The 18,848-nt window shown below is 53.3% G+C and overlaps 1 protein-coding gene across 3 annotated transcripts in view; it reads left to right on the forward strand.

Annotated features, from left to right (window-relative positions):
* The window catches only part of LOC119975701 (histone-lysine N-methyltransferase EHMT2-like), an 87,834-nt gene that overhangs the window by 14,022 nt on the left and 54,964 nt on the right, over nucleotides 1-18,848 (forward strand). For all 3 annotated transcript variants that reach the window (XM_038815510.1, XM_038815512.1, XM_038815511.1), the window contains exons 4-11: nucleotides 1,017-1,276; nucleotides 2,007-2,159; nucleotides 4,074-4,223; nucleotides 7,222-7,368; nucleotides 7,666-7,821; nucleotides 10,244-10,367; nucleotides 13,202-13,359; nucleotides 18,536-18,763. In XM_038815510.1, coding sequence (XP_038671438.1) covers nucleotides 1,017-1,276; nucleotides 2,007-2,159; nucleotides 4,074-4,223; nucleotides 7,222-7,368; nucleotides 7,666-7,821; nucleotides 10,244-10,367; nucleotides 13,202-13,359; nucleotides 18,536-18,763 — 1,376 coding nt within the window. The remainder of the gene's footprint in view (nucleotides 1-1,016; nucleotides 1,277-2,006; nucleotides 2,160-4,073; nucleotides 4,224-7,221; nucleotides 7,369-7,665; nucleotides 7,822-10,243; nucleotides 10,368-13,201; nucleotides 13,360-18,535; nucleotides 18,764-18,848) is intronic.

The following is an 18,848-nucleotide window of genomic DNA, read 5'->3' on the forward strand; positions in this document are numbered from 1 at the left end:
TTCTGCGAGCAGCTCAACAGATCATCAAGTACATGAAAAGGAAATAAAAGAAAATACATAATAGGGCAACACAAGGTAAACAATGTAACTACATAACACCGACATCAGGTGAAGCATACAGGGTGTAGTGTTAATGAGGTCAGTCCATAACAGGGTGTTTAGGAGTTTGGTAACAGCGGGGAGGATGCTGTTTTTGAGTCTGTTTGTGCGTTTTCTCAGACTTCTGTATCTCCTGCCCAATGGAAGAAGTTGGAAGAGTGAGTAAGCCGGGCGGGAGGGGTCTTTGATTATGCTGCCCGCTTTCCCCTGGCAGCGGGAGGTGTGGATGGAGTCAATGGATGGGAGGCAGGTTCGTGTGATAGACTGGGCTGTGTTCACGATTCTCTGAAGTCTTGCGGTTTTGGGCCGAGCAGTTACCATACCAGGCTGTGATGCAGCCAAATAGGATGCTTTCTATGGTGCATCTGTAAAAGTTGGTAAGAGTTAATGCGGACATGCCGAATTTCCTTAGTTTCCTGAGGCACTACAGGCGCTGCTGTGCTTTCTTGGTGATAGCGTCGACGTGGGTGGACCAGGACAGATTTTTGGCGATGTGCACCCCAAGGAATTTGATACTGCTAACCATCTCTACCTTGAGCCGTTGATGCTGACAGGGGTGTGTACAGGACTTTGCTTTCTGACGTTAATGGCCAGCTCTTTAGTTTTGCTGGAATTAAGGGAGAGATTGTTGTCGCTGCACCACTCCACTAGGTTCTCTATCTCCCTCCTGTATTCTGACTCGTCATTATTCGAGATCCGGCCGACTATGGTCGTATCGTCAGCAAACTTGGAGATGGAGTTGGAACCGAATTTTGCCACGCAGTCATGTGTGTATAGGGAGTATCGTAGGGGGCTAAGTACATAGCCTTGCGGGGTCCCGGTATTGAGGCCTAGTGTGGAGGTGATGTTGTTTATTCTTACTGATTGTTAACTGTTCTTAACTGATTCTCACTTGTATTGATGATTTCTTCCCTCAGGTCATGCTGCCAAAACATTCCCCGCCTCCCCCACCAAGGCCCCAGGGGCCAACAGGGCTAAGATGACACTAACCGGGGTCAGCAAGTCTCCAAATTCCATTCAGAGCCTTGCCATGAAACTGCTGAGTGTGCCGACCGGCCGGGCAGGGAATGAGGTAGCGGCGGTCCCGGTGGAGGCGCAGAGGCCGGTGGCAGCTCCGGACGACAAGCCCAAGATCCACAAAGCTCGGAAGTCGATATCCAGATCCAGCGCCAGTCAGGTACCGAAGGGGGTGGTCTGCCTATGAGCTGTGCTTGCACGGAGGGATGAGCACTTGCATTGCCGCTGCGTTTGCCCCACCTTGGCCAGGCTGTGAGGATGAGGAGGGCGATGAGCTGAGGAAAAGTCGCTTGTCCCTTAAATCCTGTGACTCAAAGATGAGAGGAGTGGTCACAACTGACACGAGTGCAAAAGCCAGACTCACCCTCCCTGTACTGCACTGAGGTGGTGCTGTCTGTCAGATGAGATGTTAAATTGAGGCCCCCATTTGCCTACTTGAGTGGATGTTAAAAAAAAAAAAATCCCTTGACACTATTTTGAGAAAGAGCAGGGGAGTTTTCTCCGGTGTCCTGGCTAATATTTATCCCTCAAATTAACATTACAGTAACACTATCTGGTCATTATCGCATTGTTATTTGTGGGAGCTTGCTGTGAGTAAATTAGCTGCTGCCTTTCCTACGATACAACAGTTTGAAAAGTATCGGCTGTAAAGGGCTTGCTGAGGTAGTAAAAGATTCCCCATAACCAGCCTGGATGGTGCCAAGGAAATTTGGGATTTGCATGACGAGGGGTGGATGTGGACAAGAAAATGTGACCTGAGATTGCTTGCACTAGATTTTTGCGTTCTTAACTCGGCAGCCATTCAGTTAAAGCTCACTTTGCTCAAAAATATTGCATCCCCCCCCCCCCACCCAAAAAAAATTCTCCTCTTCTTTGCGGCTTTTACACAGAGATTGCCTACAGAACTGGGGACCTTGCCCACCGACCGGGCAAGCCAGGCTCCTGGAGCGGCGGCAGAAGTGGAGCACGTAGTCCCGGCTCAGGACGAGAATCAAGAGGTGCACAGAGCAAGGAAGTCGATACTGAAAGGCAGCTTCAGTCAGGTACGGTGAGCGTGGACCCCTTTGGACCGGCCAGCCAGCTATAGTAAATAAGGGGAAGCTGACGTGTGCTGTCTTGCCAGTTTTTTTAAAAAAAAGTATCTCCCACCCGAAAGCCTCTTCGGAATTAACACCCCAACTGCTCCCTGACGGCCGTCTCACACTTTGGGTGAGTTTTGAGATTGCTCTGAGTTTGGAGGCACGACCAGTAACCCTGCTGTTGCCGTCCCACCAGTTCACTCTTCTCCGTGTGTGTGTCTCTCTCATGACCCACAAGGAAGAAGACTCCAGTCCTACTTGTAGGTGGCCATTCGGCCCATTTTCATATTGACTTGATGGCATTTGTTTGGGTTGGGGAGGAGGCGGAGATGGAGAATTGGGCCAGCAGACAGCAGGGAGCAACACGCTAAAGGTCTCGATGGCAAATGACAGGTGAGTAGGTATGCCAGGAGCTCCTTGAGCATCTTTCCCCGCATGCACTGCTGCTGTGTGCTCGGGCAGCATGGTTGCACAATGGTTAGCACTGTTGCTTCACAGAGCCAGGGTCCCATGTTCGATTCCTGGCTTGGGTCACTGTCTGTGCGGAGTCTGTACATTCACCCTGTGTCTGCGTGGGTTTCCTCCGGGTGTTCCAGTTTCCTCCCACAATTCTCGAAAGACATGCTGTTTGCTGAATTGGACATTCTGAATTCTCCCCGTGTACCTGAACAGGCGCCGGAATGTGACGACGAGGGGCTTTTCACAGTAACTTCATTGCAGTGTTAATGTAAGCCTACTTGCGACAATAAAGATTATTTATTTATATTTGTAGTAAAATGGAGAAGAGTATACAATTCTTGAGCTCCTTGGACGGATGAGCAACAGTCTGTCCTTCCCTGGGCTGGCTTGTCCCCTTCTTAAAATTTCACTTTCAATCCTGGTGTAAACGCAGCTTTTCTTGGCAGGTTGCTTCGTGGTGCGGTTGTTCGCGGCTCTAGTCATGGCCCAGTGGGTAGCACTCTCTCTTCCTGTGTGCTATAAGTCGCCCTCCTCGGTTCCAGTACAGGGGAAAAGCTGCATTGTCAGGGATGCCATCAATCGAGGGAGCCTTGCTTCTGCCCCCTCAGGTGGTTGTGACAGATCCACCATTTGGAAAGAGAGCGGGGGAATTTTCCCTGCTGCCCAGATCCAATATTTATCCCTTAACCAACACCACGAAAGGCCGTTATCATATTACTGTTTGTGGGGAGTTTACTGTGCACAAACTCCTGCCACATTTCCTACATTACAACCGTCACTACATTTCAGAAAGGACTTCATTGGCTGTAAAGCCATTTGGGACATTTTGAGGCTGTGAAAGGCGCTCTGTAAATGCATCGCCGCCTTCTTGAAGCCTATCAGTCGCCTTTTACTACCCCTAATGCTCCTTTTAACTGCCGCCGGGTACTTGAATAGAAGCGTACATTTGACTAAATCTGCCTCTTCTGCAGAAAGCTGGATTTTATTAAGTGCAGTGTGATTATAACACTGCTAACAGCTCCAAGGGCAGCACGGTAGCACAGTGATTGGCACAGTTGCTTCACAGCTCCAGGGTCACGGGTTCGATTCCCAGCTTGGGCCACTTGCCTGTGCGGAGTCGGCAGCTTCTTCCCGTGTCTGTTCTTTCCAAGAGCCGGTGCAGACTCGATGGGCCGAATGGCCTCCTTGTGCACTGTAAATTCTATGATTCAATGAACAGCTTTTTGTGAAGTGGATGGGGCGGATTACGTGTCAAAGTTGCACTTTTTGGGTGGTTTGGTGCAGTGGGAGGTATAAAATGGTGAACACGCACAAATAGTCCCATTGGCAGCAAGTCCGCCATTGTGTGTGAAGCAAAGTATTCCATTCCGCGACATCCGATTGCTTGTTTGTGACTGATTTATGCCTCACTCCACACAGAGCTTGGCGGAGAAGTTGGCGAGCTTGCCCATTGGACGGGCAGTTGGTGATGCTGCTGGGGGAACGGCAGAGCAGGCCGCACAGCCTCAAGACGAGAACCAGGATGTTCACCGAGCCAGAAAGTCCATCCTGAAAGGCCCCTTCAGTCAGGTAAAGAGAGAAAAGCCCTCACTTAGCTTTTGCAAATTGATGGCCAAATCGGAAAAATATTAAAATGCTGGGGTGATTACGGTCTCCATTATAATTGTGTAAATAAGGGACTTCAAACTTTACGGCAGAGGTAGACAGATTCTTCACTAACAAAGCAGTCAAGGGATACGGGGAGGAGGGGGGACGGATGGCGTAGGTAAGATTGTGTTGAGGCCACAATCAGTTCAGCTGTTATTGAACTTTGGGGAAGGTTCCTGTTTCTAATTTGGATGTTCATTTGCACACAAGAGGCTGATTGGAAGATTTAATACCCTCCTCGCTCTGCCCCTCCCCTCCTCGCTCTGCCCCTGCCCCCCTCGCTCTGCCCCTGCCCCCTCGCTCTGCCCCTCCCCACCTGCTCTGCCCCTCCCCCCTCGCTCTGCCCCTCCCCTCCTCCCTCGCTCTGCCCCTCCTCCCTCGCTCTGCCCCTCCCCTCTTCGCTCTGCCCATCCCCACTCGCTCTGCCCCTTGCCCCTCCCCCTCGCTCTGCCCTCCCCCTCGCTCTGCCCCCCCCTCGCTCTGCCCCCCCCTCGCTCTGCCCCTCCCCCTCGCTCTGCCCCTCCCCCTCGCTCTGCCCCTCCCCCTCGCTCTGCCCCTCCCCCTCGCTCTGGCCCCCCCCCCTCGCTCTGCCCCTCCCCCTCGCTCTGCCCCTCCCCTCGCTCTCTGCCCCTCCCCTCGCTCTGCCCCTCCCCTCGCTCTGCCCCTCCCCCTCGCTCTGCCCCTCCCCCTCGCGCTGCCCCTCCCCCTCGCTCGCCCCCCCTCGCTCTCCCCCTCCCCCTCGCTCTGCCCCTCCCCCTCGCTCTGCCCCTCCCCCTCGCTCTGCCCTCCCCCTCGCTCTGCCCCTCCCCCTACTCGCTCTGCCCCTCCCCCTCGCTCTGCTGCCCCTCCCCCTCGCTCTGGGCCCCTCCCCCTCGCATCTGCCCCTCCCCCTCGCATCTGCCCCTCCCCCTCGCTCTGCCCCTCCCCCTCGCTCTGCCCCTCCCCCTATCGCTCTGCCCCTCCCCCTCGCTCTGCCCCTCCCCCTCGCGTCTGCCCCTCCCCCTCGCTCTGCCCCTCCCCCTCTCTCTGCCCTCCCCCTCGCTCTGCCCTCCCCCTCGCTCTGCCCTCCCCCTCGCTCTGCCCCTCCCCCTCGCTCTGCCCTCCCCCTCGCTCTGCCCCTCCCCCTCGCCTCTGGCCCCTCCCCCTCGCTCTGCCCCTCCCCCTCGCTCTGCCCCTCCCCCTCGCTCTGGCCCCTCCCCCTCGCTCTGCCCCTCCCCCTCGCTCTGCCCCTCCCCCTCGCTCTGGCCCCTCCCCCTCGCTCTGCCCTCCCCCTCGCTCTGCCCCTCCCCCTCGCTCTGGCCCCTCCCCCTCGCTCTGCCCCTCCCCCTCGCTCTGCCCCTCCCCCGCGCTCTGCCCCTCCCCCTCGCTCTGCCCCTCCCCCTCGCTCTGCCCCTCCCCCTCGCTCTGCCCCTCCCCCTCGCTCTGCCCCTCCCCCTCGCTCTGCCCCTCCCCCTCGCTCTGCCCCTCCCCCTCGCTCTGCCCCTCCCCCTCGCTCTGCCCCTCCCCTCGCTCTGCCCCTCCCCTCGCTCTGCCCCTCCCCTCGCTCTGCCCCTCCCCCTCGCTCTGCCCCTCCCCCTCGCTCTGCCCCTCCCCCTCGCTCTGCCCCTCCCCCTCGCTCTGCCCCTCCCCCTCGCTCTGCCCCTCCCCCTCGCTCTGCCCCTCCCCCTCGCTCTGCCCCTCCCCCTCGCTCTGCCCCTCCCCCCTCGCTCTGCCCCTCCCCCTCTCTCTGCCCTCCCCCTCTCTCTGCCCCTCCCCCTCGCTCTGCCCCTCCCCCTCGCTCTGACCCCTCCCCCTCGCTCTGCCCCTCCCCCTCGCTCTGCCCCTCCCCCTCTCTCTGCCCCTCCCCCTCTCTCTGCCCCTCCCCCTCTCTCTGCCCCTCCCCCTCTCTCATGGCCCCTCCCCCTCGCTCTGCTGCCCCTCCCCCTTCGCTCTGGCCCCTCCCCCCCGCTCTGCCCCTCCCCCCCGCTCTGCCCCTCCCCTGCCCGCTCTGCCCCTCCCCTGCCCGCTCTGCCCCTCCCCTGCCCGCTCTGCCCCTCCCCTGCCCGCTCTGCCCCTCCCCCCGCTCTGCCCCTCCCCTCCCCGCTCTGCCCCTCCCCCTCGCTCTGCCCCTCCCCCTCGCTCTGCCCCTCCCCTCGCTCTGCCCCTCCCCTCGCTCTGCCCCTCCCCTCGCGCTCTCTGCCCCTCCCCTCGCTCTCCCCCTCCCCCTCGCTCTGGGGCTCCCTCCCCCTCGCCCTGCCCCTCCCCTCGCCCTGCCCCTCCCCGCCTCGCCCTGGCCCTCCCCCCTCGCCCCTGCCCCTCCCCACTCGCCCTGCCCATCCCCCCTCGCCCTGCCCCTCCCCCCGTCCGCACTGCCCATCCCCCCCTCGCCTGCCTCTTCCCCCCCTCGCCCTGCCCCTCCCCCCCTCGCCCTGCCCTCCCCCGCCGCCCTTCCCCTCACACCCTCGCCCTGCCCATCCCGCCACCTCAGCCTGCCCCTCCCCACCTCGCCCGCCCCATCCCCCCCCTCGCCCTGCTGCCCCTCACCCCCGTCTCCCTGCACTCCACCCCCTCGCACTGCCCCTCCCTCGGGGGTCCCCTCGCCCTGCCCCCTCCCCCCCTCGCCCTGCCCCTCCCCCCCTCCCCCTGCCCCCCTGCCCCCCCTCCCCCCCCCCCCCTCCCCCCCCCCCCTCGCCCTGCCCCCCCCCCCTCGCCCTGCCCCTCCCCCCCCCTCGCCCTGCCCCTCCCCCCCTCGCCCTGCCCCTCCCCCCTCGCCCTGCCCCTCCCCCCCCTCGCCCTGCCCCTTCCCCTCCCCCCCCTCGCCCTGCCCCTTCCCCTCCCCTCCTCGCTCTGCCCCTCCCCTCTTTGGCACCCTTGTTTCAACTATCATCATTGTCACACCCAGTACTCCTTTAACCTTCTGTTCTGATTGGCATCCACACAGGCACACCCAAAGAGGATGACAGGCATGTCGACTGGTCGGATAGGCAGTGAGGTTGCCGTGGAGACAGAGGTCATGGTTCCGGATCTGGAGGAGTATCCAGAGGTCCACAGAGCGAGAAAATCCTTTCTCTCAACAAGCATCAATCCGGTACAGTGGGTAGTATGGGAGGTGACTGCTGATCGAGTAGTGATGTGAAAACAGCCTGGCATTAAAAAGCGAACCAGGAGCTTTTACTTTTTAAAGGGGTTTGGGTAAATTGTGTATTGTATTCCTTGAAGTACACGCACTTGGCAGCACTTCATTTCAGAATGAACAGTGGGGCAGGAATCAGTACGTCTGAGTGCGCCCTAACCATTAACCTCAAACCAGTGAGGGCATAATGACTGTTAATTTATCCCTCTCACCCACCCCCTTTTTGTTCCCCATGATGTGCATTGAATTCAGGGTTTGACTCGGAGCCGTCCAAGCGAGATCATTGGCCAAAGCGGAAATGAGGTGTCGATCGCAACAGCCGAGAGACAGGAACCTCCCCAGGAGCGGGTGGAGAAAGTGAAGGTCCACAGAGCCAGGAAGTCGATGTTTAAACCCAACCCTGCTCAGGTACGTTGTACTGTCTGCACTCAGGCAGCCCAGCTCCGGACTTGGGCGTTGCTGAAACTCCAAGCTCCACAGGTTGAAAACTGCGTCACTCGGTTTTATGATCAATACACTGGGGCTCAGATTTTGGCACTAGGTTAAGCACTGTTTGTGCACCGAGAGTAGCAATGTGTCACAACACTGTGGTGCGATGGACGCACCTTATCATAGCCTGGTGCTCCTTGACGGTTCAGTATGCAACACACAGGCTGTAGCGCTCTCTGCACAACAGGACTCTAAAACAGACAAAACAAACATGGAATCATGGTAACATTTTTATAACTCCACACATCAGTTATACGTGTGACTGGATTTTCAGAATTCTGAGCCACCTGTTTTGTCAGGGGTCCATCCGGTGATTGGGAAACTTCCCGATCCTCAGCGCCATCAGCATTCAGGGGGAATGTTGTCGCCTTGCTTCTCCAACCTCTGCCCTCCCCCTTCAGAGAGTGAAATGGAGGGGATTGGGTGAGGGTGCACAGGGCTAAATCGCTGGCTTTTAAAGCAGACCAAGCAGGCCAGCAGCACGGTTCGATTCCCGTACCAGCCTCCCCGGACAGGCGCCGGAATGTGGCGACTAGGGGCTTTTCACAGTAACTTCATTGAAGCCTACTCATGACAATAAGCAATTTTCATTTCATATAGCCCATAGGTCCACACGCGTCCATGGTTGTTATGATATAGGTGCAGAATTAGGCTCATCGAGTCTGTCCTGCCATTTGATCATGGCTGATCTCATCCTAATCTTAACTCTGCCATCCTTCCCATTCTCCATCACCCTTCAACCCATCTGTCCAGCTCCTCCTTAAATTTACTCACTGTCCCAGCATCCACTGCACTCTAGGGAAGTGAATTCCACAGATTCACAACCCTTTGGGAAAGGTAATTTCTCCTTAACTCTGTTTTAAATTTGCGACCTGCTATCCTGAGAGATCTCGTTCTAGAATGCTCCACAAGAGGAAGCATCTGCTCCATGTCTACTTTATCCATACCTTTTATCATCTTGTGTACCTCAATTTAATCTCCCTTGATTCTTTTAAACTCGACAGAGTATAGGCCTAAACTGTTCAATCACTCGCCAAGCGACAAGCCCCCTCACCTCTGGAATCAACTTCATGAACCTCCTCATAGATTAGTCATGGATTACATCGGAACATCACCACACAGACACAGCCCATTTGGCCCAACCAATTAACCCATTCCTACCGCAGAAGGGGAGAGGCAGAGTCCCAACTTTTAAAACATTATATTGCAGGTAGATGTGGTTTCATGAAACATACTTTGAAGTCATTAACTAAAACAGTGTTCACACGAAAAGGCGTTAAATGAGGACATCTCGGAGCTTTTGCACCACACGGGTACACCTTGCGTACATATATTTGGTCGGCAGTTGAGTGTCGAGATGTGTTGCCTGATGTACACTGCTGACACTCTCAGACAGAGAGATCCAGGACAGGGTTATGGATCGTATCTTTTTTCATTTTTCCCTTTTTATAAATTTAGAGGTGCCCGAATCCAAGAGGTTTAGAGCACAGAATAGGTCCTTCGGCCCATCGCATCTGCGCCAGTCAAAACAACCACTAACTATTCTAACCCCATTTTCCAGCACTTGGGGCCCGTGAGCTTGCAGTCCCTGGCATCGCAAATGCACATCTTTTTTTTTTCTTACTTTATCAGAGTTACAAAGCCAGAGCTCAGAGTGTGGACAGGGGCAAACCCCTAATCCAGCTCCTTGGCTGCTCCAAAAACCAATTCAAATTGAATCCAATCGAAAAACAATGAAAAATGAAATGAAAATCGCTTATTGTCGCAAGTAGGCTTGAAATGAAGTTACTGTGAAAAGCCCGTAATCGCCACATTCCGGCGCCTGTTCGGGGAGGCTGGTATGGCAATTGAACCCGTGCTGCCTTGGCCTGCTTTACAAGCCGGCTATTTAGCCCCTGTTTTCATGATCCCCACAAGAGAGACATACCAGATACAGGCATTACACCTGACCATCTTTGCCAAAAGGCCGAGGACTGATTACGAGTGCACATCTAAATGCTTCTTCAATGTTATGAGGGTCTCTGCCTCCACCACCCTTTCAGGCAGTGAGTTCCAGACTCACACCACCCACTGGGTGAAAATGTTTTTCTTCACATCCGCATTTAACCTCCTGCCTCTCAGCTGAATTCTGTGACTCCCCTGGTCATTGGTCCCTCCACCAGGGAGGTCCGGCTGAATGACTAGATCTTCCTCGAGGCGATTCCCAAATCCCTGTGCCCGGCACCCCGCCCAGACTTTCAAACCCTGCTCCTATTTAATATTGTACTCGGTGATCCGTCCACTGTCTTTCTCCGGGATTACTTTGTGTTTAAATTGCTTTGTGCTTTACTTGGTTTCTCAGATCAAGCTGGTGGAAATAAAAGGTGACTCTTGCCACCCCGATCATGTTAACCCGAGTACACAGCAGCAGTTTGAATTGCTGCCCAGCAGAATGGCGGCTGATGCTGAAGCAGGTGTTCCAACAGGTAAAGGACACAATTTCTTTGAACATGAGCAGCAGCTGACGTGTGTATGTGATCCTTATTGCGCTGCTCTCAGTTAGGTTGCCAGCTGTGCTTCAGTGGGTGACGTTTATGCCCTCCGATCCTTAAGATCATGGGTTCAGTCACCTCTGGCAGCTTGAATCCATATTTGCAGGATGCCCCTCCGAATGCAGCACCAAGGGGTGGCTCAATGGTTAGCACTGCTGCCTCACAGAGCCAGGGACCTGGGTTTGGTTCCAACCTTGGGTGACTATCTGTGTGGAGTTTGCACGTTCTTGGCTGCGTGGGTTTCCTCCGGGTGCTCTGGTTTCCTCCCACAGTCCAAAAGTGTGTATTAGGTGAATTGGTTGTGCTAAATTGCCCCTTAGTGTCCAAAATATGTACTTTAGGTTGGGTTACAAATAGGGTGGAGGAGTGGGCCTGGGTAGAGTGCCCTATCAGAGGGTTGGTGCAGATTCGATGAGCCAAATGGGCACCTCCTGACCTGTAGGGATGATTCAAGGGAGCACTGCACTGTCAGGGGGTCAGTACTGAGAAAGTGCTGCACTGTCACAGGGTCAGTACTGCGGGAGTGCTGCACTGTTAGAGGGTCAGTGCTGAGGGAGTGCTGCACTGTCGGGTCAGTGCTGAGGGAGTGCTGCACTGTCAAAGGGTCAGTACTGAGAGAGTGCTGCACTGTCAGAGGGTCAGTACTGAGGGAGTGCTGCACTGTCAGAGGGTCGGTCCTGAGGGAGTGCTGCTCTGTCAGCGGGTCAGTAATAATATAAGAACTAGGAGCAGGAGTAGGCCATCTGGTCCCTCGAGCCTGCTCCGCCATTCAATGAGATCATGGCTGATCTTTTGTGGACTCGGCTCCACTTTTCGGCCCAAACACCATAACCCTTAATCCCTTTATTCTTCAAAAAACTATCTATCTTTACCGTAAAAACATGTAATGAAGGAGCCTCAACTGCTTCACTGGGCAAGGAATTCCATAGATTCACAACTCTTTGGGTGAAGTTCCTCCTGAACTCTGTCCTAAATCTACTTCCCCTTATTTTGAGGCTATGCACCCTAATTCTGCTTTCACCCGCCAGTGGAAACAACCTGCCCGCATCTATCCGATCTATTCCCTTCATAATTTTATATTTCTATAATATCCCTCCTCATCCTTCTAAATTCCAACGAGCACAGTCCCAGTCTACTCAACCTCTCCTCGTAATCCAACCCCTTCAACTCTGGGATTAACCTAGTGAATCTCCTCTGCACGCCCTCCAGTGCCAGTACGTCCTTTCTCAAGTAAGGAGACCAAAACTGAACATAATACTCCAGGTGTGGCCTCACTAACACCTTATATAATTGCAGCATAACCTCCCTAGTCTTAAACTCCATCCCTCTAGCAATGAAGGACAAAATTCCATTTGCCTTCTTAATCACCTGTTGCATCTGTAAATCAACTTTTTGTGACTCATGCGCTAGCACACCCAGGTCTCATTGCACAGCAGCATGTTTTAATATTTTATCATTTAAATAATCCCATTTGCTGTTGTTCCTACCAAAATGGATAACCTCGCATTTGTCAACATTGTATTCCATCTGCCAGACCCTAGCCCATTCACTTAACCTATCCAAATCCCTCTGCAGACTTCCAGTATGCTCTGCACTTTTTGCTTTACCACTCATCTTAGTGTCGTCTGCAAACTTGGACACATTGCCCTTGGTCTCCAACTCCAAATCATCTACGTAAATTGTGAACAATTGTGGGCCCAACACTGATTCCTGAGGAACACCACTAGCTACTGATTGCCAACCAGAGAAACACCCATTAATCCCCACCCTTTGCTTTCTATTAATTAACCAATCCTCTCTCCATGCTACTACTTTACCCTTAATGCCATGCATCTAATGAGGGAGCACTGCACTGTCAGACGATCAGGACTGAGGGAGTGCTACACTGTCAGTGGCTCAGTACTGAGGGGTTGGTGTGTTATCTGAAGGTCGGTCCTGAGGGATTGCTGCACTGTCAGCGTGTTGGCATTGAAGATGTGCTAGACTGTCAGGTTCAGCATGGAGGCAATGTTGCACTGTCAGAGGGTCAGTACTGAGTGAGTACTGCACTGTCAGTTGGACCATGCTGGGGGAGTGCTGCAGTGTCAGTGGGTCAGTACTGAGGGAGTGCTGCACTGTCAGAGGGTTGGTACTGAGGGAGTGCTGCACTGTCAAAGAGGGTTGGTACTGAGGGAGCGCTGCACTGTCAGAGGGTCAGTACTGAGGGAGTGCTGCACTGTCAAAGGGTTGGTACTGAGGGAGTGCTGCACTGTCAGAGGGTTAGTACTGAGGGAGCGCTGCACTGTCAGAGGGTCAGTACTGAGGGAGCGCTGCACTGTCAGAGGGTCAGTACTGAGGGAGTGCTGCACTGTCAGAGGGTTGGTACTGAAGAAGTGCTGCACTTCAGTAGTGCCCTCTCTCGAATGAAACGTTAAACTGCAGCCCCTCTGCCCCTTTGCATCGAAGTAAAAGATCTCATGGCCGTAATTTCAGAAGAGCCACAGGAGAGTTATCCATGGTGTCCTGGAGCCAATATTTATCCCACATCCAACATCACTGTACTAAATGATCTGGCTGGTCATCATCAGATTGCTGTTTGTGCGAGCTTGCTGTGTGTGAATTTGTTGCTGCGTTTCCTGCAGTACACCAGTTTTTTCACTGCTGAAATATTTCATTTGCTGTCCAGGGTTTTGGGACATTGTATGCTGCAAAATTAATGCAAGCTCTTTACTCCTGGATGTGTGGCCCTGGCTTCCTCCAGTTTGATTTTTCACTTTGTTGGTCCACAGGTCTCATCAGGAGGAGGAAACCTGAAAGCTTAGGCCTGGAACCCCCAAAGAAGACCAGTCTTCTGAAGGAGGAAATGGCCAAGGAGCTCACACCTTTGGGATCTATGCGGGCCGGAATGAGGGCAGGTGCTGAGCCAGTAACCAGTGGTGGTGCCTTGGTGAGTGCTCGTACTAGCCACCGCCTGGTGCCCATGTTATATCACTGTATCCTCATGCTGATTCCTCCTACATCATGAGAGAATTATCTCTTTAAAATTGTGCCAAGGTTCGATAGGATAGGGTGGGGTTTTTTAAAAATTCATTTGCGGAATGTGGCCATCGCTGACTAGGCCATCACTAGTTGCCCTTCAGAATGTGGCGGTGAGCTGCCTTCTTGAACGGCTGTAGTCCCTGAGATGTTAGTTCACACAGTGCTGTTAGGGAGGGAATATCCAGCGACAGAAGGAACGGCAATATATTTCCAAATCGGGATGGTGAGTGATTTGGAAGGGAACCTCCAGGTGGTGCGGTTCCCAGGTATCTGCTGCTCTTGTCCCTTCTAGATGGTAGTAGTCGTGGGCTTGGAAGTTGCTGCTTTTCACAATAACTTTATTGCAGTGTTAATGTAAGCCTACATGTGACAATAAAGATTATTATTAACCAACGATGGCGAGTTCCTGCAGCGCATCTTGTCGATGGTACACACGGCTGCCACTGTTCGTCAGTGGCGGAGGGATTGAATGTTTGTGGAAGGGGTAGCAATCAAGTGGGGCTGCTTTGTCCTGCATGGTGTCAAACTTCTTGAGTGTTGTTGGAATGAAGATGTTTGCAGGCGAGTCCAGAACCAGGGGCTGTAAATTGAAGACCGTCGAGAATAAATCCGGAGATCTATTCAGTTGCAACCTCTTTAGTCAGAGAGTGGTGAGAATGTGGAATCCATTACCATAGGCCGCCATTGTGGTTGGTTGCATAGATGGATTTTAAGGGAGGCTCAATAAACAGGTGAAGGAGAAAGGAACAGAAGGATATGTTGGTAATGTGATAGGGTAGGGTGGGACTGTTAGTAAGGAATCAAATTAAATTAATAGCAAGAAGCGATATAGGATCAGAAGGCATAGAATCTGCGTGGGTAGAGTTGAGGAATCGCAAATGTAAAAAGACCCTGATGGGAGTTATGTACAGGTCCCCTCGCAGTAATCAGGAGGTGGGGCAGAAAATAAATCAGGAGATAGAAACGGCATGTAAAAAAGGCAACATTACAATAATCATGGGAGACTTCAATATGCAGGTGGACTGAGAAAATCAGGTTGGTAGTGAACTCCGAGAAAAGGAACTTATGGAATGTCAGAGATTTTTTTTTAGAGCAGCTTGTGACCGAGCCTACGAGGGAACAGGCAGTTCTGGATTTGGTGCTGCTTCCTGAGGGAGCAGTGACCACAATATGATAGAATTTACTCTGCAGTTTGAGAGGGAGAAGCTGGAATCAGATGTAATGGTATTACAATTAAATAAGGGTAACTACAAAGACATGAGGGAGGAGCTGCCAGAGTTTTTTTTAATAACTGGTGGGGTATTGTGCACCAGCTCGACTGCAGCATCTCTGTACATCTGGCAAAATTACCCACCCCACATAAGCAGGCGACTGCCTTTGGGGGGGGGGGGGGGCAAGCACACCTTTGGGTGCCGGGGAGAAAATCACAGCGTGCGATATTTGGCTGTGCTGTGTGCTGCTGTCGCCCGCCCTTCCCGGACGGGTCTCGCTGCCGTCCCACGCTCGCCCCCGCTTCTGCTGCTCCTCCCGTCCTCCATCTCCAGTTTCCTCGTTCCCCGCTCCTGGAGATGTCATGCACGTTTTGGCATCCCGTGTCCTCCCTCCGGCTCCTGCTTCCCTGCCCCCCCCCCCCCCCCCCCCCACCACGGTTCGCCTCCCTCTCCCCAGGGTTAGCTGTCCCCCCCCCCCCCCCCCCCCCCCCCCCCCGGGTGGTTCGCCCCTCCCTCCTCTGGTTTAGCCCCCTCCCCCAGTTCATCTCTCCACTCCATGCCCCAGCTACCTTCTCCCGACCATTTCCCCCTGATTCTTGGTCACCCGGCTATTCTTCCTCTTGTTCGTTGGCCACAAACAGGTCCCGGAACAGTTGCATGAATGGCTCCCATGTTCTGTGGAAGCTGTTGTCTGACACTTGGATGGCGAATTTGATTTTCTCCATTTGGAGAGATTCCGAGAGGTCGGACAGCCAGTCTGCAGCTCTGGGTGGTGCTGCTGACCGCCAGCCAAACAGGATTCTACGGCAGAGAGGCAAAGGCAAGGGCGTCCGCCCTCCTCCCCAGGAATAGATCTGGCTGGTCTGAAACCCCGGGTTCTTGTTAAGTGGGCTCTATGTACCACTTTCAGTTGCGTCAGGCTGAGCCTTGCGCACGTGGCGATGGAGTTGACCCTATGCAGTGCCTCGCTCCAGAGTCCCCACCCTATCTCGATCCCCAGGTCCTCCTCCCATTTCTTTCTTGTTGCGTCCAGTATGGTGTCGGCCCTTTCTACCAGTCGATCATACATGTCGCTACAGCTCCCTTTATCTAGGATGCTTGCGTCCAGTAGGCCTTCCAGTAGTGTCTGTCGTGGCGGTTGTGGGTACGTCCTTGTCTCCTTTCGTAAGAAGTTTTTGAGCTGCAGATACCGTAGCTCGTTCCCCCTGGCTAGCCGAAATTTCTCTGTCAGTTCGTCCAGTGTTGCGATCCTGCCATCCGTGTATAGGTCCCTGACTGTCAGTGTCCCTCCGTCCTGCCTTCACCTTTTGAAGGTGGCGTCAGTCAGTGCTGGTGTGAACCTATGGTTGTTGCAGATGGGAGCCTTGTCCGACATTTTGGTCAGGCCAAATTGCTGCCGCAGTTGGTTCCAGGATTGGAGGGTGGCTGTCACCACTGGGCTGCTGGAGTGTTTTTTGGGTGGGGATGGGAGTGCTGCCGTGGCGAGGGCCCGGAGGGAGGTCCCCATGCAGGAGGCCCCCTCCACGCGCACCCACTCGGCCTCTGGCTCCTGGATCCATCCCCTTACTCGCTCGGCTGTTGCCGCCCAGTGGTAGAATTGTAGGTTTGGGAGGGCTAGCCCCCCTTGGATTTTGTTTTTTGCAGGACCTTCTTTGGGATCCTAGCATTTTTACCTCCCAATACGAACGCCGTGATTAGATCGGAATGGATCTAAACAGGAAGAGGAACCTGGGCAGTACGTTCATTTTGATCGTCTGGACTCTCTCCGCGAGGGAGAGTGGGAGTGTGTTCCATCTTTGCAGGTCCTTTTTTACTTCCTCCGTCAGACTTGCGGGTGTACTGGGAAGATCTTGCTTAGCTCATGTTGAGTTTGTAGCGCGAGAAGGCTCCAAACTCTTTCAGGAGCGCAATGATTCCGTCCATGCTGCTCTGTGGGACCGAGATGTAGAGGAGCAAGTCATCTGCATAGAGTGAGACTCTGTGCTCTCTGCCTCCCCTTCGGATCCCCCTCGGAGCTGGCCAGAGTTGATTGGAAAAGGAGTCTACCAGGGAAGATAGTGGAACAGCAATGGCAGGTGATTTTGGGGGTTATTCGGGAGGCACAACAGAAATTTATCCCAAGGAGGAGAAAACATGCTCAGGGGAGGACAAGGCATCCATGGCTGACTAGGGATGTCAAGGACAGCATTAACAAAAAAGCATACAAAGTGGTGAGGATTCATGGAAAGCCAGAGGATTGGGAAGCCTTTAAAAGTGAGCAGAGGACAACGAAAAAAGCTATAAGGGGGGAAGGGGAGAAAATGAAATGTGAGTGTAAGCAAGCTAGTAATATACAAGGAGATAGGAATACTTTTTTCAATATATAAAAGGGAAGAGAGAGCGAGGCAAGAATAGACATTGGACTATTGGAAAATGAGGTTGAAGGAGTAGCAATAGGGAACAAAGAAATGACAGAGGAACTGAATAGTTACTTTGCATCAGCCTTCACGGTGGAAGACAGCAGTGGGTTAACAGGACTGCAGGAGAATCTAGGGGGCAGAGGTGAGTCGAGTGGCCATCACTAAGGAGAAGGTTCTGCGGAAACTGAAAGGTCTGAAGGTGGATAAATCACCTGGACTGGCTGGACTATACCCCAGGGCTCTAAAGGAGATAGCTGAGGAGATTGTGGAGCCATTGGTGGTTATCTTTCAGGAATCGCTGGAGACAGGGAGAGTCCCAGAGGACTGGAAAGTGGTTAATGTAACACTGCCTTAAGAAGGGAGGGAGGCCGAAGACAGGAAATAATAGGCCAGTAAGCCTGACTTTGGTTATTGGTAAGATTTTAGAGTCCATTATTAAAGATGAAATCGCAGGACAGCGCGGTGATGCAATGGTTACCATTGCTGGCTCACGGCGCCGTAGTCCCAGGTTTGATCCCGGCTCTGGGTCACTGTCTGTGTGAAGTTTGCACATTCTTCCTGCGTTTGCATGGGTTTCATCCCCACAACAAAGATGTGCAGGACAGGTGGATTGGCCATGTTAAATTGCCCCTTAATTCGAAAAAACTAATTGTGTACTTTAAATTTATTCAAATAAAATAAACTTGTTCTGGATTCCAAGTCAGAGGAAGCAGTTTCCCTACAGCTGCTGGATCCACTCTCCAGTATAACGGAATAATAAAGCAGTAACAGTAAGCATAGTTACACAAGTCATCATTTGGACTAAAAGGATGATAATCTTTATCATTGTCACAAGTAGGCTTACATTAACACTGCAATGAAGTTACTGTGAAAAGTCCCTAGTCACCACATTCCGGCGCCTGTTTGGGTACACAGAGGGAGAATTCAGAATGTCCAATTCACCAAACAGCACATCTTTCAGGACTTGTGGGAGGAAACCAGAGCACCCGGAGGAAACCCACACAGACACGGGAAGAACGTGCAGACTCTGCACAGATAGTGACCCAAGCCCGGAATCGAACTTGGGACCCTGGCGCTGTGAAGCAACAGTGCAACCCACTGTGCTACCGTGCTGATAATGGTGCACGTCTGTGGCAGGGTAACGGGTAGGTCATGCATGAGACAACTGATTGAATGTTTTAAAGAGGTGACAAAAGTATTGGACACTGTGGCTGGGTATCAAACTGAGAAGACCCTTTGTTCTGCATGTAACTTGTGTTGTACAAAGTGGAGGTCGATTGCCCGTGGCAATTGTCGGTGAATAAGATTCCTAGGATTGACTTACTCTGAAAGCAAAAAGGAAGTTGCTCTCAGATTAAAATGGGGCATGATTGGGGTTTTTGTGAAATGTGCACTAACAATTCACAATTTTTAAACTTTTGACGGGACAAATATGTACCATGAGGGAAAATCATGTTGTTTATGCCCTTTCCAGAATTTGAGTGGTGCAGTGAGCAGGGCCCACCTACATGAGGCGAAAGCAGTCACAAGTGTGGCCAGTTCAGTTCCAGTCCTGGACCTCTCGAAGGAGGCGGAGCACGCGAAGGGTAATGAGCCAATGGAAGTGCTGGACGAATGGGATACAGAGGTGGGCGATGACTTCAGTCTCTTCTATGACAGCTATTCAGTTGATGGGAGAGCAGATTCAGACAAATCCAGCAAGGTGAGCTCCGTCATGCCTGTCTCCTGTCTACACGTCTGTCTCTAAATACACTGCACTGTCGGACAGTCAGTACTGTTTGAGAATC

The sequence above is a fragment of the Scyliorhinus canicula genome, chromosome 13 (assembly GCF_902713615.1).
Source record: "Scyliorhinus canicula chromosome 13, sScyCan1.1, whole genome shotgun sequence".
NCBI lineage: Eukaryota > Metazoa > Chordata > Chondrichthyes > Carcharhiniformes > Scyliorhinidae > Scyliorhinus > Scyliorhinus canicula.